This window comes from Anolis sagrei, chromosome X (genome assembly GCF_037176765.1).
Source record: "Anolis sagrei isolate rAnoSag1 chromosome X, rAnoSag1.mat, whole genome shotgun sequence".
In the NCBI taxonomy this organism is placed as follows: Eukaryota; Metazoa; Chordata; class Lepidosauria; order Squamata; family Dactyloidae; genus Anolis; species Anolis sagrei.
Window position 1 is genome coordinate 3,956,393 of NC_090034.1, and position 23,783 is coordinate 3,980,175.

The 23,783-nt window shown below is 40.2% G+C and overlaps 1 protein-coding gene across 2 annotated transcripts in view; it reads left to right on the forward strand.

The window, feature by feature from the left end:
• Positions 1-23,783, forward strand: part of LOC132780018 (dual specificity mitogen-activated protein kinase kinase 3-like) — a 99,554-nt gene that overhangs the window by 44,793 nt on the left and 30,978 nt on the right. For both annotated transcript variants that reach the window (XM_067473337.1, XM_067473336.1), the window contains exons 2-3: positions 19,255-19,287; positions 21,981-22,050. In XM_067473337.1, coding sequence (XP_067329438.1) covers positions 19,255-19,287; positions 21,981-22,050 — 103 coding nt within the window. The remainder of the gene's footprint in view (positions 1-19,254; positions 19,288-21,980; positions 22,051-23,783) is intronic.

Here is a 23,783-nt window from a genome sequence, read left to right on the forward strand (position 1 = left end):
GCACAGTATTATTATTATTATTATTATTATTATTATTATTATGTTTATTATGGACACGGGCGCATCTGCATTGTAGAACGAGCACAGTTTGGTGCCGCTTTCCCTGTTGTGGTTCAGTGCTGTGGGATCATGGGAGTTTTGGTTGTGCACGGTCTATTATTATTGTTGTTATTATTGTGTTTATTATGGACACAGGCGCATATGCAGTCTAGAACGAGCACAGTTTGGTGCCACTTTCCCTGCCATGGTTCAGTGCTATGGGATCATGGGAGTTTTGGTTTTGCATGGTCTTTTATTATTATTATTAATAATAATAATAATAATAATAATATTAATATTATCAGTATTACGTTTATTATGGAGACGGGCGCATCTGCACTGTAGAACGAGCACAGTTTGGCGCTACTTCCCCTGTTGTGGTTCAGTGCTATGGAATCATGGGAGTTTTCATTTTGCACAGTGTTATTATTATTACTATTATTGTGATTATTATTGTGATTATTATGTTTATTATGGAGATGGGTACATTTACACTGCAGAACGAGTGCAATTTGGCGCCACTTTCCTTGCCATGGTTCAGTGCTATGGGATCATGGGAGTTTTCATTTTGCACAGTCTATTATTATTATTATTATTATTATTATTATTATTTATTATGTTTATTATGGACACGGGCGCATCTGCACAGTAGCACGAGCACAGTTTGGTGCCACTTTCTTTGCCGTGTTTCAGTTCTATGGGATCCTGGGTGTTGTGGGTCTGCATGGCCTATTATTATTTCTATTATTATCATTATTATTACTACTACTATTATTATGTTTATAATGGACACGGGTGCATCTGCAAGGTAGCACGAGCGCCGTTTGGCGCCACTTTCCCTGCCATGGTTCAGTGCTATGGGATCCATGGGAGTTTTCATTATTATTATGTTTATTATGGACACGGGCGCATCTGCACCGTAGAATGAGCAGAGTTTGGCACCACTTTCCCTGCCGTGGTTCAGTGCTTTGGGATCATGAGAGTTTTAGTTGTGCACGGTCTATTATTATTGTTGTTATATTTATTATGAACATGGGTGCATCACCACTGTAGAACCAGCGCACTTTGGCACCACTTTCCCTGCTGTGGTTCAATGCTATGGGATCATGGAAGCCTTCATTTTGCATGGTGTATTCTTATTATTATTATTATTATTATTATTGCACCTGGGTGCATTTGAAGTGTGAAACGAGCGCTTCTTTCCCTGCTATGGGATCATAGGCGTTTTGGTTTTGCATGCTCTATTATTATTATTATTATTATTATTATTATTATTATTATTATGTTTATTATGGAGACGGGCGCATCTGCACTGTAGCACGAGCGCAATTTGGCACCACTTTCCCTGCCATGGGTCAGTGCTATGGGATCCATGGGAGTTTTGGTTTTGCATGCTCTATTATTATTACTATTATTATTATTAGGTTTATTATGGAGACGGGCGCATCTGTACTGTAGCACAAGCGCAATTTGGCACCACTTTCCTTGCCATGGGTCAGTGCTATGGGATCATGGGAGTTTTGGTTTTGCATTGCCTATTATTATTACTATTATTATTATTAGGTTTATTATGGAGACGGGCGCATCTGCACTGTAGCCGAGCGCAATTTGGCGCCACTTTCCCTGCCATTGGTCAGTGCTATGGGATCCATGGGAGTTTTGGTTTTGCATGCTCTATTATTATTACTATTACATTTATTATGGAGATGGGCGCATCTGTACTGTAGCATAAGTGCAATTTGGCGCCACTTTCCCTGCCATGGGTCAGTGCTATGGGATCCATGGGAGTTTTGGTTTTGCATGCTCTATTATTATTATTATTACGTTTATTATGGAGATGGGCGCATCTGCACTGTAGCACGAGCACAATTTGGCACCACTTTCCCTGCCATGGGTCATTGCTATGGGATCATAGGAGTTTTGGTTTTGCATGCTCTATTATTATTACTATTATTATTATTATTATTATTATTATTATTATTACATTTATTATGGAGACGGGCGCATCTGCACTGTAGCACAAGCGCAATTTGGCACCACTTTCCCTGCCATGGGTCAGTGCTATGGGATCCATGGGAGTTTTCATTTTGCATGGTCTGTTGTTGTTGTTATTGTTATTATTATCATTCCCCAATGTCAATGCACCCACTGTTTGCCTGTTAGGTGTGTGTACATGAGTGCAGGATCTCCTGGTATCCAAAGGGCAGTTCCTAAGAATCCGTGGCGTGTTTGCATATCTGGGTGAAGCCGTGTTCTGGCGCTCGCTGCAGAGAAAGAAGCCCTTTTGCAAAGAACGTTGTGTCCTGTTTCCAAACTCTCCTTTAGCAGAGCCACCAAAACCATGGCGAGTCTCTGCAAAGTCTTTAAAAAGGTCCCGCACACAAGGAAAACGATGCTTTGCGCGGTCAGATTAGTGCAATTTCGCACCCCTTCGAACCTCCATGGCTCAATGCTGTGGGATCGTGGGAATTGTAGTTTTACAAGGTCTTTTGACTTGTTTTTCCTGGAAGTCGTAGTTTGGTGAGCCCCTGAAAGGGTCTTATTGAGTGCATCCAAATGCAAAAAAGTGGCCACATAGGGTGTGTATGTGGGACATATTTTGGAAATAAATAATTCTGTTCCTGGTTTGAAAGTGTTGTTTCCTGCTCAATTCTGCAGTCCTTACTTTTGGAGTAGTTGTACTGCAGGAACTTTGCTTTTGTGGCACAAACTATGTTTAATTGGTTGCAACTCGATGAGATATTCTGCAGCATGTCTTGCAAAAAGCAACCTGGACACGGAATATTATTTGAGAACGCAGAAATGCTGGACCACTCTGACAGTGAAGCAAGTGGAGTGTACACACACACACACACACACACTTGTGGAATGTCCAGGGTAGGAGAAAGATCTTTTGTCTGCTTATGGCAAGTGTGAGTGTTGCATAGAGGTAGCCTGGGTATTGTTGCCTGGAGGCATCCTTTGTTTGCAAGGGGTTCACTATCACTTGATTGTTAGCTGTCTGGAATTATGTTTTCTATAGTTCTGAAACAGGGGAACTCCAGACAGCAAACAATAAAGTGCCAGTCAACACCACCCAAACAGAGGGTGCCTCCAAGCAACAACAGCCAGGCTAGCTCTATGCAGATACCCTCACTGATTGACTTTGCCGCTGCAAGACGATGCAGTGCTAATCAAGCTTGCTAATCGCAATATCCACACTTGCTTTACACAGACAAGAGAACACCAGACCGCAAACAATCAAGTGCCAATGTATTGTCGAAGGCTTTCATGGCTGTAATCACTAGGTTCTTGTGGGTTTTTTCGGGCTATAGAGCCATGTTCTAGAGGCATTTCTCCTGACGTTTCGCCTGCATCTACGGCAAGCATCCTCAGAGGTAGTGAGGTCTGTTGGAAGTAGGAAAAATCAAGTGCCAGGGAACACCGCCCAAACAGAGGGTGTCTTTAGGTAACAACAGCCAGGCTACCTTTATGCAGATACCCTCACTGATTGATTTTGTGGCTTCATGACTACTCAATACTAATCAAGACTGCAAATTGCAACATTCACATGCCTCCAAACAACTACAGCCAGGCTACCTCTGTGCAGATACCCTTACAGATTGACTTTGCAGTTTCAAGGCGACTCAATGCTAATCACGCTTGCTAATCGCAATATCCACACTTTCTTTACACAGACAAGAGTACTCCAGACAGCAAACAATCAAGTGCCAGTAAACACCTCTGAAACAGAGGGTGCCTCCAAGCAATAACAGCCAGGCTACTTTGTGCAGATACCTTTACTGCTTGACTTCGCAGCTGTAAGGCGACTCAATGCTAATCACGCTTGCTAATTTATTTATTTATTTATTTACTTTGCTTCTATACCGCTGTATCTCAAGCCCGAAGGCGACTCACAGCGGTTCACAAACAGTAAAAAAAGTAGAAACAGCAGTGGTTCCATACAACATATAACAATTGACTTAACACATTATCCATAAATTACCAATAAGCAATTACAATGCACAATTATTACGAAAAACAACCGTACCCAATCTTCTCATCATCCAGGTTCGTCGTCCATTGTTCCATTCCTATGTTCCATTACCAGATTGCACTAAATTACTCAAACGCCTGCACAAACATCCAGGTCTTCACCTTTTTGCGGTATCCACACTTGCTTTACACACACAAGAGAACCCCAACACCTCCCAAACAGTGTGCCTCCAAACAACTACAGCCAGGCTACCTCTGTGCAGATACCCTTACTGATTGACTTGGCAGCTGTAAGGCGACTCAATGCTAATCAAGCTTACTAATTGCAACATCCACACTTGCGTTACACAGACAAGGGAACTCCAGACTGCAAACAAGTACCAGTCAACACCCCCCAAGCAGAGGGTGCTTCCAAGCAACAACAGCCTGGCTATACCGCTGTGCAGATACCCTCACTGATTGACTTTGCAGTTTCAAGGCGACTCAATGCTAATCAAGCTTGCTCATTGCAATATCCACACTTGCTTTATACAGACAAGGGAACACCAGACCGCAAAGAATCAAGTGCCAGTAAACACCTCCCAAACAGAGGGTGCTTCCAAGCAACAACAGCCTGGCTATACCGCTGTGCAGATATTGCAATATCCACACTTGCTTTACACAGACAAGGGAACTCCAGACCGAAACAATCAAGTGCCAGTAAACACCTCTGCAACAGGGTGCCTCCAAGACACATCAGCCAGGCTACTTTGTGCAGATACCCTTACTGATTGACTTTGCAGCTGCAAGGCAACTCAGTGCCAATCAAGCTTGCTAATTGCAACATTCACACTTGCTTCAAACAGAAAAAAGGTATTTTTCTTACCCTGGATATTATTGAACAGAGATAGATAGATAGATATTAATATATGTATGTATGTATATGTATATATACACATTGCACTTGCCTCACTTCCTACAGAACCTCTGAAGATGCCATTGGCTACAGATATAGGTGCAACCGGGTACTTCCCTTGCGTATTTTAATTCTAACCTTTCTCTGTCCAATGTCAAAGGAAAGGGCGTTTCCAGCCTCCTGGAATGGGGAACTCCACCTGCAAAGCTGGGAAACCCCCAGTGATGACGTCATGGGGAAAGGAAGGGGCGGGGCCATCATCAGGGGAAACCCAGCATCACCCTGGAAGGGTCAGAGCATTGCTTGCAAAACTACAAATCCCATGGTTGCATTGCATTGAGCCACGCCATGTCAAACTGCATTAATTCTGCAATGCAGATGCAGCATTTTTCTTGTCATTCAGCTAATAGGGATGAAAAATATTTGGAAATTTTGAAGACATGGGGAAAATATTTGGAGATGAAAACCCCAGAAAATTTGCAGAGAAACTGAAATTTTCCTTTCCAAATGGGGGAAAATAATGCCTTGTTACTTTCTGAGCAATCATAAATTGTGTAGACAACGTGCAACAGTTGTGCACTTTTGTTTTGCACGGTATGACGGCGTTTGGGTGTGTTTTGGTTTGGAGAGTATATTGTTTACATTGTTTTAGCATGGTTAACAGCTTGATTGTGCTTTTAAGGCTGCATTTTTTGCATATGTAAATTGGTTTGTAGTCCAAATTTTGCAAAAAAATGAGGATGCATTTATTATTATTATTATTATTACTATTATTATTATTATAACAAGGAGATGACCATCTGTTGAGGGTGCTTTGATTGTGCTTTTCCTGCATAGCAGAAAGGGGTTGGGCTTGATAGCCTCTGGGGTTTCCGCTATTATTAGTATTACTGTTATTTAAAATTGTGTTACATAATGCAATCACAATAACCATAATAATCAGGAGGATACAATTATTATTATTATTATTATTATTATTATTATTATTATTATGTTACATAATGGAATCACAATAACCATAATAATCAGGATGCATTGATTATTGTTATTATGATTGTGTTACATAATGTAATAACAATAACCATAATAATCAGGAGGATCCATATTATTATTATTATTATTATTACTATTATGTTACATAATGTAATGACAATAACCATAATAATCAGAAGGATGCATTTATTATTATTATTATTATTATTACTATTATTATGTTACATAATGTAATGACAATAACCATAATAATCAGAAGGATGCATTTATTATTATTATTATTATTATTACTACTACTATTATTATGTTACATAATGTAATCACAATAACCATAATTATCAAGAGGATGCATTTATTATTATTATTATTATTATTATGCTAGACAATGCAATCACAATAACCATAATAATCAGGATGCATATTATTATTATGTTACATAATGTAATCACAATAACCATAATAATCAGGATTACTAAATTTATTATTAGTATTATTATTATTACTATTACTATTTCAAAGGCTGGGTGGCCATCCGTTGGGGGTGCTTTGATTGTGTTTTTCCTGCATGATGACAGAAATGGGTTGGACTGAATGGCCCCTGGAGTTGCTCCTATTACTAGTATTAGTAAATAATAATAATAATAATAATAATAATAATTATTAAGCCTTAATGGCCATCCGTTGGGGGTACTTTGATTGTGCTTTTCCTGCAAGGCGGAATGAAGGGGGTTGGACTGAATATTATTATTACAAAGCCCGGGTGGCCATCTGTTAGGGGTGCTTTGATTGTGCTTTTCCTGCAAGGCAGAATGAAGGTGGTTGGAATGAATACTGTTGTTGTTCTTGTTGTTGTTATTATTATTATTATTATTATTACAAAGGCTGGCTGGCCATCTGTTGGGGGTGCTTTGATTGTGCTTTCCCTGCAAGGCAGAATGAAGGGAGGTGGACTGGATGTCCTCTGGGGTTTCTGCTATTGTTATAATTAATTATTATCCTCGAGATAATTAAAATGCAAGGTGAACCCCACTCATGCAGACTCAAATGCACCACTCAAGCCAAGGCAGCAGAGGATTCCCGGGTTGCTCCACAGCGTCCATTCCCGCCTGTTGCAGATTGGCATTGAGTGAGCGTCCAGTTCCTGCAAAAGGGGGAATTTCGGACCCGCCGGAATCTTGTTCACTTCCCCCTCCCACCTCCCTCCTTTTGTTGTTTGTCATCCTCTGGCTGCCTCACGCAAGTCTTGTGCTATTTATAACTTTCCTTCTCCCGATGTGTGTGTGTGTGTGTGATGTTACATGCGCGGGCGCATGTGTGCCTGTGGCAGCCAGGGAGGTGCAAGTGCAGGGGAAAGGTTGGAAAAGCAACCTGAAACCATTGCAGAGGATTGCAGAGAGAACAAAAAGGTGGAATTTCCAGCAGAGCTTGTCGGGTTAGGAGCCGGCCGCCAAATGCGCATATTTTCATGCATGCTCCCGGCTTGGAGGTGCGCACTGGTCACGACTACAGGGAAGGCCGAGATGTACCATGCAAGCTGAGGGCAACACCCGTCCTAGGATGCATCTGCACAATTAGTTGTGCGATCCATTAAAAAAGTGATTCAAAAATCAATTAATAAGGAGGAAGAGTGAAATAATTTTCCTAAGAATGAGCGGAATATTTTTGTGTGATATGTGTTTCTTGTATTGCTATCACATCATAATTATTGAACAATTATTCACATAATTCTTGAATTGAGTGAATAATTGTTTCCTTTTATATGGGATGTTTAGTCCGTTTACATTATTATACAGGGTTAGTCAAAATGCATAGGCCAATAAGCCATTCAATTGAATGGCTTATTGGCCTATGCATTTTGACTAACCTTGTATAGTATCTTCGTTGCCATTCCCATAATCTGCATCTTTTTTACTACATCTGCATCTTTATTACTAAATTTGCCATAAGATTCTGGTGATTCTTGCCTAGGTCTTGCCCCCCCCCCCCCCGATCTTTGCTTTAATAATCTGGTGGATGTTGTCATTTCCATATCTTCCTCGTCTGATTCTGATGTGCCGTAGGGTTCTGTCTCTTTTTCTTGCTGTCGTTTTGTTGGACCAAATTCTTTTTTGAGTTTTTGATAGAAATCTTTTGCCTTCTCTACTGAGGTAATCCAGTATTTCTCCTCTTTAAAGGTTGCCATTATCCTGTCCGATCTTTCCCATCTATGTTTTATCTGGTATTTTTTGAGTTCGTCCGTCAAGAAATAATATTGTCTTCTTTTGTTCATGGTGGAAGATGGTATTTCTTTTAGCACTGCCACCTTTTTCCCTTTGTAGAAAGTCAGTTCTTTAGCATTATTCTACAGTATCGCATCTCTAATCCTTTTTCTATTGAAATGGACGACAATATCCCTAGGTGTTGTTTTTTTTTTTTTTTTTGCATAACTAGTATGAACTCTGTACAATCATTAATAAGGTGGGGGGTCATAATTATAACAAGAGTAACTAAATTTCGTGATAGTAATTGCACATAATTATTATAATTGGGGAAACTTCAGGAGCTCCTATATCACTCATTTTGAAAGCTATCAGGGTGAAACTTGCTCCAGTGGTAGAATACATGGACCACTGTTAGCCCACCAAATTTCAGAACGATTCACGTATCATAGACCAGATCCCAAGTGTAGACTCTACAAGGAAGCAGATGAAACAATAGATCCCATCCTCAGCTGCTGCAAGAAGATCCTGGACAGACTCCAAGCAGATGCACAACACCGTTGCTCAGATGATTAATTGGAACTTGTGCCACTTGTGCCACAAAGACCATCTGCCTGAGACAAAGAACTGGTGGGATCACAAGCCAGAAAAACTACTTTGGGACTTCTGAATTCAGACTGACCTCACGATTGTGTTATTGTCGAAGGCTTTCATGGCCGGAATCACTGGGTTGTTGTAGGTTTTACCAGGCTATATGGCTATGTTCTAGAGGCATTCTCTCCTGACGTTTCGGCTGCATCCATGGCAAGCATCCTCAGAGGCAGTGAGGTCTGTTGGAAGTAGGAAAAATGGGTTTATATATCTGTGGAATGACCAAGGTGGGAGAAAGGACTCTTGTCTGCTGGGGCTAGCTGTGAATGCTTCAACTGACCACCTTGATTAGCATTTGATGGCCTGGCAGTGCTTGGAGCAAACTTTTGTTGAGAGGCGATTAGATGTCCTTGCTTGTTTCCTCTCTGTTGTTTTGCTGTTGTAATGTTAGAGTTTTTTTAATACTGGTAGCCAGATTTTGTTCATTTTCATGGTTTCCTCCTTTCTGTTGAAATTGTCCACATGCTTGTGTTATTTCAATGGCTTCTCTGTGTAGCCTGACATGGTGGTTGTCAGAGTGGTCCAGCATTTCTGTGTTCTCAAATAATCTGCTGTGTCCAGGCTGGTTCATCAGGTGCTCTGCTATGGCTGACTTCTCTGATTGACGTAGTCTGCAGTGCCTTTCATGTTCCTTGACTCGTGTTTGAGCAACGCTGCGTTTGGTGGACCCAAGTAGACTTGTCTACAGCTGCATGGTACACGGTAGACTCCTGCAGAAACCTTCACACCTAGTTCCAGCAGACAAGAGTCCTTTGTCTCACCCTGGTCCTTCCACAGAGATATATAAACCCATTTTCCTAGTTCCAACAGACCTCACTATCTCTGAGGATGCTTGCCATAGATGCAGGCGAAACGTCAGGAGAGAATGCCTCTAGAACATGGCCATATAGCCTGAAAAAACCTACAACAACCCAAAGTATGGATTGTCGATGTTGGAATCCGAGGTGACAGCAGAATTGAAGAGAAGCAACTGGAAAAGCTGGCATGATATGAGGATTTGAAGATCAAGACTCTTGCACAAGCCAGTCAAGGTGGTCCCAGTGGTGATCGGCACACTGGGTGCAGTGCCTCAAGACCTTGCCGTGCACTTAAAAACAATCGGCGCTGACAAGATTACCATCTGCCATCTGCAAAAGGCCACATTTCTGGGATCTGCACGCATTATTTGCCGATACATCACACAGTCCTAGACACTTGGGAAGTGTTAGACGTGTGATCCAACACAACAGCCAGGAGAGTGTCTGCTGTGGACTCATCTTGTTGTGTTGCAAATAATAATAATAATAATAATAATAATAATAATAATAATAATAATTGGTGTCAAGCTGAAGGGAAGTCATAGTCACACTCTCTTCTGCTTTGATCACACCTTGGATATCATCCTAGAACTCCCATTCTGTCATAGCAGTGATCCGTGTGATGCAAACTGCATGAATTCTACATTGCGTGGCTGAAGTTGCAGAAAGTGGCGAAGGACCCGGTCCTTGTGTAATATTGCAAGGAAATCTTCCGCTGTCCTTTGCTTCTTATGCAGACACTCTCACTGATTGACTTTGCAGTGTGAGTGTTGTGATTAGTGTTGCACTGTGTATAAGTTGTGCTAAGTGTGTTTGTTTGTTTGGCTGCAAATACATTTCTCCACCGCCCTTTTGAGACCGCTGTCCGCCCAGCACCTCGTTGTGGTTACGATCTCTGGTTTCCTGAATAATCACACCTTTCGCTTAAACCCACAAGTTTCTAGACCTCAGTGTTCTGTGGCCTTACTTTTGGGTGATGCCCGGAATCAGTGGGTTGTAGTGAGTTTTCCAGGCTGTATGGCCATGTTTTAGTAGCATTCTCTCCTGACGTTTTGCCTGCAGTTGTGGCTAATGGCATCTTCAGAGGTCTGTTGGACAATGAAGCAAGTGGAGTGTGCTATACACACACACACACATATACACACACAACTGTGGAATAATGTCCAGGGTGGGAGAAGGAACCCTTTTTTGTTTAATACAAGTGTGAGTGTTGCAATGAGTATTGCAATTAGCAAGCTTGGTTAGCATTGAGTAGCCATGAAGTTTGCAAAGTCAATCAGTGAGGGTCTCTGCATAGAGGTAGTGAAGCAAATGAAGTGTATTTATACTCCCACCATGAATGATGTCCATGGTGGGAGAAAGAACCTTTGCCTGTTTAAAGCAAGTGTGAATGTTGCAATTAGCAAACTTGAATAGGACTGAGTAACCATGAAGTTTGCAAAGTCAATCAGTGAGGGTTTCTGCATAGAGGGTGTGAAGCAAATGGAGTGTATATATACCCGTAGAGTGATGTCCATGGTGAAAGAAAGAGCCCTTGTCTGTTCGAAGCAAGTGTGAATGTTGCAACTAGCAAGCTTGAATAAGCATTGAGTAGCTATGAAGTTTGCAAAGTCAATCAGTGAAAATATCTGCACAGAGGTAGTCTGCCCTCTTTTGCCTGGAGGCATCCTCTGTGGAACGATGTCCAGGGTGGGAGAAAGAATCCTTTTCTGTTTAATGCAAACATGAGTGTTGCAATTAGCAAGCTTGGTTTGCATTGAGTAGCCATGAAGTTTGCAAAGTCAATCAGTGAAAGTATCTTCACAGAGGTAGCCTGGCCTCTATTGCCTGCAGGCATCCTCTGTGGAATGATGTCCAGGATGGGAGAAAGAACCCTTGTCTGTTTAATGCAAGTGTGAGTGTCACAATAAGTGTTGCAATTAGCAAGCTTGAATAGCATTGAGTAGCCATGAAGTTTGCAAAGTCAGTCAATGAAAGTATCTGCACGGAGGTAGCCTGGCCTCTGTTGCCTGGAGGCACCCTCTGTGGAATGATGCCCAGGGTGGGAGAAAGAACCCTCTTTTATTTATAGAACATTGCAACTGGCAAGCTTGAAATAGCATTTGAATAGCCATGAAGTTTGCAAAGTCAATCAGAGATGGTATCCGCATAGAAGTAGCATGACTCTTGTTGCCTGGAGGCGTCCTATGTTTGGGAGTTGTTAACTGCATCTTGATTGTATTCTGTCTGGAATCCCCCCATTTCTTGTTTGCTGTCTTGATTCTGGTATTTTTGTTTGTTTTTAATACTGGTGAGAAGATTAGCAATGAAGCTGCAAAGTCAATCAGGGAAGGTATTTTCATAGATGTAGCCTGGCCTCTTGCTTGGAAGCACCCTCTGTGCGGAGTTTACGCTCATCATCCACTTCAATGAGTTTCTGACAGCCAGTGGCTGGGAAAGAGATGTTCAGCTTCATGGATGCCTCCAGGCAACAACAACCAGGCTATCTCCACGCAGATACCCTCACTGATTGATTTTGCAGCTACAAGGCTACTCAATACTATTCAAGCTTGCTAATTGCAACATTCTCACTGGCTTTTAAGAGACGAGAGCTCTTTCTCCCACCCTGAACATTATTCCAAAGGTATATATACACTTGCACTTTCTACCTCTATGCAGAGACCCTCACTAATTGACTTCGCAGCTACATAGGTACTCAATGCTATTCAAGCTTGCTAATTACAACATTCTCACTGGCTTTTAACAGACAAGAGTTCTTTCTCTCACCCTGGACATTATTTCACAGTTATATATACACTCCATTTGCTTCACTACCTCTATGTCGACACCCTCACTGATTGACTTTGCAGCTTCATGGCTACTCAATGCTAATAAAGCTTGCTAATTTTCACTCGCATCAAACAGACAAGTGTTTTTTATCCCACCCTGGACAACCATCCATGGGGATATATACACTCCACTTGCTTCATTATCTCTATGCAGATACCCTCACTGATTGACTTTGCAACTGCAAGGTTACTCGGTGCTAATCAAGCTTGCTAATTGCAACATTCTCACTTCCTTCTAATAGACAATGGTTTTTTTCTCCCACCCTGGACAACAATCCATAGGGATATATACACTCCGCGTGCTTCACTTACCTTTACGCAGATACCCTTACTGATTGACTTTGCAGTTGCAAGGCTACTCAATGCTATTCAAGCTTGCTAATTGCAACATTCTCACTCACTTCAAACAGACAAGGGTTCTTTCTCTCACCTGGACCACAAATCCATGGGGATATATACACTCCACTTCCTTCATTATCTCTACAAAGATACCCTCACTGATTGACTTTGCAGTTGCAAGGCTACGCAATTCTATTCAGGCTTGCTCATTGCAACATTCTCACTTGCTTCTAGCAGACAATGTTTCTTTTTCCCACTCTGGATGTTATTCCACAAGTATATATAAACACTTCAAGTGCTTCACTACCTTTATGCAGAGACCCTTACTGACTGAATTTGCAACAGTAAGGCTACGCAATGCTATTCAAGCTTGCTAATTGCAACATTCTCACTCACTTCAAACAGACAAGGGTTCTTTCTCTCACCTGGACCACAAATCCATGGGGATATATACACTCCACTTCCTTCATTATCTCTACACAGATACCCTCACTGATTGACTTTGCAATGGCAAGACTACTCAGTGCTAGTCAAGTTTGCTAATTGCAACATTCTCAATTGCTTCTAATAGACAAGAGTTTGTTTTCCCACCATGGATGTTATTCCACAGGTATATATATACACTCCAAGTGGTTCACTACCTTTATGCGGAGACCCTCACTGATTGACTTTGCAGTTGAAATGTACTCAATGCTATTAAAGCTTGCTAATTGAAACATTCTCACTCACTTCAAACAGACAAGGGTTATTTCTCTCACCTGGACCACAAATCCATGGGGATATATGCACTCCACTTCCTTCATTATCTCTACACAGATACCCTCACTGATTGACTTTGCAGTTGCAAGGCTACGCAATGCTATTCAGGCTTGCCCATTGCAATATTATATATATACATATATGTATGTGTGTGTGTATATATATATATGTATGTGTATACACACACACACACACATGCACACACACAGATCATATACGTGTATATACACACGCACTTGTGGAATAATGTATTTTTGAAGAGAGTGAGAATGTTGCAATTAGCAAGCTTGTATGTACGTGTGTGTGTGTGTGTGTGTGTGTGTATATATATATATATATATATATATATATATGCACACACACAGATCATATACGTGTATATACACACGCACTTGTGGAATAATGTCAGGAGAGAATGCTGCTGGAACAGGGCCATTTACCCCTTGTGGGTGATGCTTGCTTGAAATCTCATAAACGCCCCCTTTCCTCTTTTGCGTCGTTCTCAATTTGGCCGCCATTCCGCCAGATCAGATGGCCCCTAATATATGCTAATGGATGCAAATTAGTTTCTCAAAATGGGCCTTGAGTCAAAGGGGGCGTTTTGCTTACTCTTTGCAAACCCTGCAACGCCTGCCCTGAGCTATGAAAAGATTCAGAGGGCCACTGGCTAGACAAACCAGCTTTGCTGAGAGACACCGCAGGGTGACTTCAGGCACATGCCGTCTCCTCCGCCTGCCGCAAAACCATGCCAGATATTTGCATTTTTGCATATTTAATGTATACCTGCGCAGTGACCTTGCAGATGGGACTGGGCAAAACTTTTTCTACCCGCCACCCATCCAGAAACTATATTCCATTTCGATATGTCCTGTTCTGCATAATGCTACTTCGTTGTACAACTATGGATGAGATACCAAATGGAGCAGATGAAATGTCAGGAGAGAATGCTACTGGAATCTTTCCAGGTAACATGAAAAATTTACAGGGACCCAGTGATTCCAGCCAGCAAAAAACCTTAAAAAAAATTTCCTCCCTGGCAGGAAGCACCTTCCAGGTAACAACAGTCAGGCTACCTCTATGCAAGTACCCTCACTGATTGACTTTGCAACTGCAAGGCTATTCAATGCAAAACCAAGCTGGCCACTTTACTACAACAGACAAGAGTTTTTTCTCCCACCTTGGGCATTATTCCTCAGATATATACACAGTGCACTTGCCTTGATTTCCAACAGACATATGTGCAGATACCCTCACTGATTGACTTAGTAGCTGCAAGGCTATTCGATGCAAAACCAAGCTGGCCACTTGTCACCAACAGACAAGAGTTCTTTCTCCCACTCTAGATGTTATTTCACACACACACACACAGACAGTCCACTTGCCTGATTTCAAACAAACCTCTATACAGATACCCTCACTGATTGGCTTGGTAGCTGCAAAGCTATTTGATGCAAAACCAAGCTGACCACTTGCCACCAACAGACAAGAGTTCTTTCTCCCACCCTGGACATTATTCCTCAGATATATACACAGTCCACTTGCCTCATTTCCAACAGACGTCTGTGCAGATACACTCACTGATTGACTTGGTAGCTGCAAGGCTATTCGATGCAAAACCAAGCTGGCGACTTGTCACCAACAGACAAGAGTTCTTCCTCCCACCTTGGGTGTATTTGCACTATATCTCGAACAGACCTCTGCAAGCACCCTCACTGATTGACTTGGCATCTGCAAGGCTATTCGATGCAAAACCAAGCTGGCCACTTATCACCAACAGACAAGAGTTCTTTCTCCCACCCTGGGCGTTATTGCACTATATTTCGTACAGACCTCTATGCAGATACCCTCACTGATTGACTTGGTAGCTGCAAGGCTATTCGATGCAAAAGCAAGCTGGCCACTTGTCACCAACAGACAAGAGTTCTTCCTCCCATCTTGGGTGTATTTACACTATATCTCGAACAGACCTCTGCAAACACCCTCACTGGTTGACTTTGCAGTTGCAAGGATGCAAAAGCAAGATGGATTAGACCAAAGAGCTGGAGCATATTTGTCTAGTGCATAGTCTCTTGGTCTCCAAGGGTTAACCAGAAAGCGTCCGATGAGACAAAGCCGCCTCCGAAGGAACCAGCCGGGCATGACATCAGCCTGAGAAGCAGGCGCTGTTGCAGACAATGCCCATTGGTGAGGGTCTTTTCCTTTCCGAAGAGGGAAAGAGAGGCCTCTGCTTTTGGGATTTGGCTTTTTACGATGAGGAAAGGAACAAAGGGGAAGAGGGGGCCGCCTGCCTCCGAGGCGTCTCCCGGACAGGTTTGCAGGAACACAATGTTCCAAAATGCAACGCAGGCTCCATGTGCGTCTCCAGGCAGACCTGCAGGGCCGGCCATTTAGGGCCAGAGAGGCCGCCCGACCACCCGGGTTGCCCTAAGTTGCCTTCCGATGCCAAGTGGTGCGCTCTTCCAAGAAAGAGAACAGCAAAAGACATCACAAAAGTAGCAGGCTGGAGAGCCAAACCTAAACAGATGCAAAGTCAATCAGTGAGGGTATCTGCATAGAGTTCTGTTGGAAATGAGGCAAGTGGACTTTATATATCCCTGTGGAAGAATGTCCAGCGTGGGAGAAAGAACTCTTTGTCTGTTGGAGGCAAGTGGCCAGCTTGGTTTTGCATTGAATAGATTTTGCCTTGTAGCTGCAAAGTCAATCAGTGAGGGTATCTGTTGGAAATGAGGCAAGTGGACTTCATATATCCCTGTGGAAGAATGTCCAAGGTGGGAGAAAAAAACCCTTCTCTGCTTGAAGCAAGTGTGAATGTTGCAATTAGCAACCTTGAATAGCATTCCGAAGCCATGAAGTTTGCGAAGTCAATCAGTGAGAGTATCTTCCCAGAGGTAACCTCTATACAGAGACAGTCACTGATTGACTTTGCAAACTTCACAGCTACTCAGTGCTATTTAAGCTTGCTAATTGCAACATTCCACAGATACATACCCATACATCATTTGCTTCACTACCACTGTGCTAAGACCCTCACTGATTGAATTTGCAAACTTCATGGCGACTCGATGCTTATTCACGCTTGCTAGTTGCAACATTCACACTTGCTTCAAATATACAAGAGTACTTTCTCCCACCCTGGACATCATTCCACAGAGGGTGCCTCCAGGAAACAGAGACCAGGCCACCTCTATACAGAGATCCTCACGGACTGACTTTGCAAACTTCACAGCTACTCAGTGCTATTCGAGCTTGCTAATTGCAACATTCACACTTGCTTCAACTATACAAGAGTTCTTTCTCCCACCCTGGACATCATTCTACAGAGGGTGCCTCCAGGAAACTGAGGCCAGGCGACCTCTATACAGAGACCCTCACGGATTGACTTTGCAAACTTCACAGTTACTCAGTGCTATTCAAGCTTGCTAATTGCAACATTCACACTTGCTTCAAATATACAAGAGTTCTTTCTCCCACCCTGGACATCATTCCACAGAGGGTGCCTCCAGGAAACGGAGACCAGGCGACCTCTATACAGAGACCCTCACTGATTGACTTTGCAAACTTCACAGTTACTCAGTGCTATTCAAGCTTGCTAATTGCAATATTCCACAGATATATACCCATACATCATTTGCTTCACTACCACTGTGCAGAGACCCTCACTGATTGACTTTGCAAACTTCATGGCGACTCGATGCTTATTCACGCTTGCTAGTTGCAACATTCATGCTTGCTTTGAACAGACAAAGGCTCTTTCTCCCACCATGGACATCATTCCACACGTATATATACACTCCATTTGCTTCACCACCTCTATGCAGATACCCTCACTGATTGACTTTGCAAACTTCACGGCTACTCAGTGCTTACTCAAGCTTGCTAGTGGCAACTTTACACAGGTATATATACACACACACATGATTTGCTTCACTACCTCTATGCAGAGACCCTCACTGATTGACTTGGCAAACTTCATGGCTACTCAATGCTATCCAAGCTTGCAAATTGTAACATTCACACTTGCTTCAAATATACAAGAGTTCTTTCTCCCACCCTGGACATCATTCCACAGAGGGTGCCTCCAGGCAACAGAGACCAGGCGACCTCTATACAGAGACCCTCACTGATTGACTTTGCAAACTTCACGGCGACTCAGTGCTATTCAAGCTTGCTAATTGCAACATTCCACAAGTGCATATGCACTCCACGGGTATATATACACTCCATATATACACTCATTCCACGGGTATATATACACTCCATTTGGTTCACCACCTCTATGCAGAGACCCTCACTGATTGACTTTGCAAACTTCATGGTTTGCAAACTACTAAGTGCTGTTCAAGCTTGCTAATTGCAACATTCCACAGGTATATACACACATATATCATTTGCTTCACTACCTCTATGCAGAGACCCTCACTGATTGACTTTGCAAACTTCACGGCAACTCAGTGCTATTCAAGCTTGCTAATTGCAACATTCATGCTTGCTTGAAACAGACAAAGACTCTTTCTCCCACCATGGACATCATTCCACACGTATATATACACTCCATTTGCTTCACTACCTCTATGCAGATACCCTCACTGATTGACTTTGCAAACTTCACAGCTACTCAGTGCTTACTCAAGCTTGCTAGTGGCAACTTTACACAGGTATACACACACACACACACATGATTTGCTTCACTACCTCTATGCAGAGACCCTCACTGATTGACTTGGCAAACTTCATGGCTACTCAATGCTATCCAAGCTTGCAAATTGTAACATTCACACTTGCTTCAAATATACAAGAGTTCTTTCTCCTACCCTGGACATCATTCCACAGAGGGTGCCTCCAGGCAACAGAGACCAGGCGACCTCTATACAGAGACCCTCACTGATTGACTTTGCAAACTTCACGGCGACTCAGTGCTATTCAAGCTTGCTAATTGCAACATTCCACAGGTGCATATGCACTCCATTTGCTTCACTACCTCTATGCAGAGACCCTCACTGATTGACTTTGCAATCTTCATGGCGACTCAGTGCTATTCGAGCTTGCTAATTGCAACATTCAAGCAAGGGATCTTCCTCCCACTACGTCCATCATTATATATATAAACATACACACACGCTCCACTTGCCCCATTTCCAGCAGAACCTCCGAAGATGCCCTTAGCCACAGATGCAGGTGAAAGGTCAGGAGAGAATGCTGCGGGAACACGGCAAAAACTCAAAAACTCACCGCGACTCAGTTCTAGGAATGCCAGCCATTGCCAGTTAGAGCCAGTCCCAGGGAACTCGGTGACCTGACCGGGGATAACCCCTGATTGCAGTTGCATTGCTTTGCATGGAAGGCTTGTGCAAAGTGGTGGAAAATAGCCCCTTGTTTTGGAGATCCTGGAAATGGAGCGCCCTCTAATGGTAATGGTGCAAAGTGGTCAACTTTGGGCAAACTTTGTTTTGATTTCTATTTAGGAAATAGAGTTAAATCTTTGATGCATGAATGGTTTTGAATGTTTGGAATGGGCATGGGCAAACTTCGGCCCTCCGGGTGTTTTGGACTCCAACTCCCACAATTCCTAACCGCCTACCGGCTGTTAGGAATTGTGGGAGTTGGAGTCCAAAACACCCGGAGGGCCAAAGTTTGGAATCTATTATTTGTTTTTATTATGCATATATCCATTTGCTCCTCCCAATCGAAAAATTGCCATTGTGAACTACAACTCCCAGCAGATCTGTGACTTTTGGGTTGCTTTGTTGATCTTTTTGACACCTCCCTTTATTCTCTTGCAGATTCCAAAGGGTCCATGGAAAAGCGCAAAGTAGGTAAGGGATCCACTCCATCCTCTCTCTTCTTCGTGCACCTAGAACCGTGGTTCTCTACCTCCCTAATGCCGCAGCCCCTTAATACAGTTCCTCATGTTGTGGTGACCCCCAACCATAATATTACTATTTATAACATTATTATTTAATATTTTAATAATGTTTATAATATATTATTTTAATAATTTGCTTATAATAATATTATTTTATATTTTATTTTAATAATTTATTTATAATACTATTTTACATTTTAACAATTTATAATAATATTATTTTATATTTTATTTTAATAATTTATAATAATTAGTAATATGTTATTTTAATAATTTGTTTATAATAATATAATTTTACATTTTATTTTAATTATTTATTAATAATTGTATTTTACATTTTATTTTAATAATTTATTTATAATAATATTATTATTTTATATTATATTGTAATAATTTATTTATTTTTTATATTTTTTTAATAATTTGTTTATAATAATATAATTTTATATTTTATTTTAATAAGTTGTTTATAATATCATTTTATATTTTATTTTAATAATTTATTTATATTAATATTACTATATATTTTTAATAATTTATTTATAATAATATTATATATTTTTAATAATTTATTTATAATAATAATATTATTTTATATTTTATTTTAGTCATTGTTTATAATAATATTTTTACATTTTATTTTAATAATTCATTTATAATATTATTTTATATTTTATTTTAATAATTTATTTACAATAATAATATTTTATATTTTATTTTAATAATTTATTTACAATAATCTTATTTTATATTTTATTTTAATAATTTGTTTATAATAATATTACTTTATATTTTATTTTAATAATTCATTTACAATAATATTATTTTATATTTTATTTTAGTTATTTATAATATTATTTCATATTTTATTTTAAAAATTTGTTTATAATATTATTTTATATTTTATTTTAATAATTTGTTTATATTTTATTTTAATTATTTATAATATTATTATTTTATATTTTATTTTAATAAACTGTTTATAATAATATTATTTTATATTTTATTTTAATAATTTACAATAATATTTTTATATTTATTTTAATAATTTTCAATAATATTATTTTATATTTTATTTAAATAATTTATTTACAATAATATTGTTTTCATTGCTACTTCCTAACTCATTTTGCTCCTGTTATGAATCGTCATGTAAATATCTGATATGCAGGGCGCATTTTCATTCACTGGACCAAATTTGTCACAAATACAGATTTGAATACTGGTGGGATTGATTTTGTCATTTGGGAGTTGTAGTTGCTGGGATTTATAGTTCACCTCCAATCAAAGAGCATTCTGAACTCCACCACATATAAACACACAAATACACAAATATATACAGACATATATATACACCCATATATATATATATATATACACACACAGACACACACATATATACACAAATATATTATACACACATATACACAATATGCATGTACACATATGAACACACAAATACACAAATATATATACACACACATATATATATGCAAACACATATATACACAAATATATACACATATATACACAATGTGCATGTACACATATAAACACACAAATGCACAAATATATACAGACGCATATATATACACACATGTATATACACCCATATATATATATATATATATACATACAGACACGTAAACACACATATATACACAAATATATTATACACACATATACACAATATGCATGTACACATATGAACACACAAATACACAAATATATACACACACATATATATATATGCAAACACACATATATACACAAATATATACACATATATACACAATGTGCATGTACACATATAAACACACAAATGCACAAATATATACAGACGCATATATATACACACATGTATATACACCCATATATATATATATATATACATACAGACACGTAAACACACATATATACACAAATATATTATACACACATATACACAATATGCATGTACACATATGAACACACAAATACACAAATATATATACACACACATATATATATATGCAAACACACATATATACACAAATATATACACATATATACACAATGTGCATGTACACATATAAACACACAAATGCACAAATATATACAGACGCATATATATACACACATGTATATACACCCATATATATATATATATATATATATATATATATATGCATATTGTGTACATACCCAATATACATACATATTGTGTATATATGTGTGTGTTTGTGTATATATGAGTATATATATATATATATACACACACACATATATACACAAAAACACATATATACACAATATGCATGTATATTGGGTATGTACACAATATGCATGTACACAAACACACAAATATACAAATATACACACACATATCTATGCAAACACACATACATACACAAATATAGACACACACATATATATACATACACAAAACACAGACTGGGCCACAGCAACGCGTGGCAGGGGATGGCTAGTATTTGCATATTTTACATTGCATGGTAATGTTTTCATGTTAAGCTGCTTTGGGTTTCCTTCAGGACAGATAGAGCAGGATATCAATAGATATAATAACAAATACTTGTATTATTGTTATTATTATTATTATTATTATTATTAATAGTATTGATTGTTATTTTCCTCCCTCTCCAGGACCCAAGAAGAAAAGGCCGCCCATTTTGCAAATGCCAACGGCTAATAAGCAGTCGTCCGTCCCTCCAACGTAAGATCCGCTACATTGATCTCTTGTAAACAACTTCCCATGTGTAATGATACCAGGGTTGAATGAAAAGTAATGCCTCCACCTTCGTTACTTGGGTTTGGATGGGAATATTTTAATAAATCAAGCGCAGAAATAATCCTGAGAATGTGCCCTTTAACTCCCACTATTCACTTTCCCACATAATCACCAAACCATTGGATACATTTCTGCCAACGATGAACAACCACTATTCACCGGAGCGGTACCTATTGATCTACTCACCTTTGCATGTTTTCAGACTGCTAGGTTGGCAGAAGCTGGGGCTGACAGCGGAAGCTCACACCGCTCCCCGGATTCAAACCTGCAACCTTTTCACAGCAAGAGTGAACAAAGCTGCCATAGATGCAGGCGAAACGTCAGGAGAGAATGCCTCTAGAACATGGCCATACAGCCCGAAAAAACCTACAACAACCCAAAGCTGAAAGTATTGTCGAAGGCTTTCATGGCCAGAATCACTGGGTTGTTGTAGGTTTTTTTTCGGGCTGTATGGCCATGGTCTAGAGGCATTCTCTCCTGATGTTAGCTCCAGCAGACAAGAGTCCTTTGTCCCACCCTGGTCATTCCACAGATATATAAACCCTTTTTCCTAGTTCCAACAGACCTCACTACCTCTGAGGATGCTTGCCAGAGATGCAGGCGAAACGTCAGGAGAGAATGCCTCTAGAACATGGCCATATAGCCCGAAAAAACCTACAACAACCCAGTGATTCCGGCCATGAAAGCCTTCATCAGTGACATCTAATCACCTCTCAACAAAAGTTTGCTCTAGGCACTGTCAGGCCATTATATGTTAATCAAGGTGGTCAGTTGAAACATTCACACCTAGCTCCAGCAGACAAGAGTCCTTTGTCCCATCCTGGCCATCCCACAGATATATAAACCCATTTTCCTAGTTCCAGCAGACCTCACTACCTCTGAGGATGCTTGCCATAGATGCAGGCGAAACGTCAGGAGAGAATGCCTCTAGAACATGGCCATATAGCCCGAAAAAACCTACAACAACCCAAAGCTGAAAGTATTGTCGATGGCTGTCATGGCCGGAATTGCTGGGTTGCTGTGAGCGTTCCAGACTGTCTGGCCATGTTCCAGAAGCATTCTCTCCTGACGTTTCACCTGCATCTGTAACAGGCATCCTCAGAGGTTGTGTTGGAAACTAGGAAAGTGAGGTCTGTGAGGATACTTGACATAGATGCAGGCGAAACATCAGGAGAGAATGCTTCTGGAACATGGCCAGACAGCCTGGAAAACTCACAACAACCAAAGTGGAAACTCTATAACGATGTGTTCCAATCTGGAAAAGCCTAGCCATCGTTTAATAATAATAATAATAATAATAATAATAGCAATAACTTGGGAAGTGTCCGACGTGTGATCCAATGCAACAGCCAGCACAGTGTCTGCTGTGGACTCATTTATTTGGTCATTTCTACCCTGCCATTCTCACCCCCTAGGCGGGACTCATCCGGCACAATTCGATGCCCACAATTACAATAAAAATGCAATAGCAATAACACAATAGATTAAAAACAGACAATTAATACAGTACAATACAACACAATACAATATCAACTAAAACGGCTCTATAGCCCGCGTTCATCGTGTTCTAAAATCCGTCAAATCCGTTTAGCGTTGCCATAGTCCTTTCCAACTCTAGTCATTATTACCTTGTTACCCTGCCAGACTACCCAAATGCT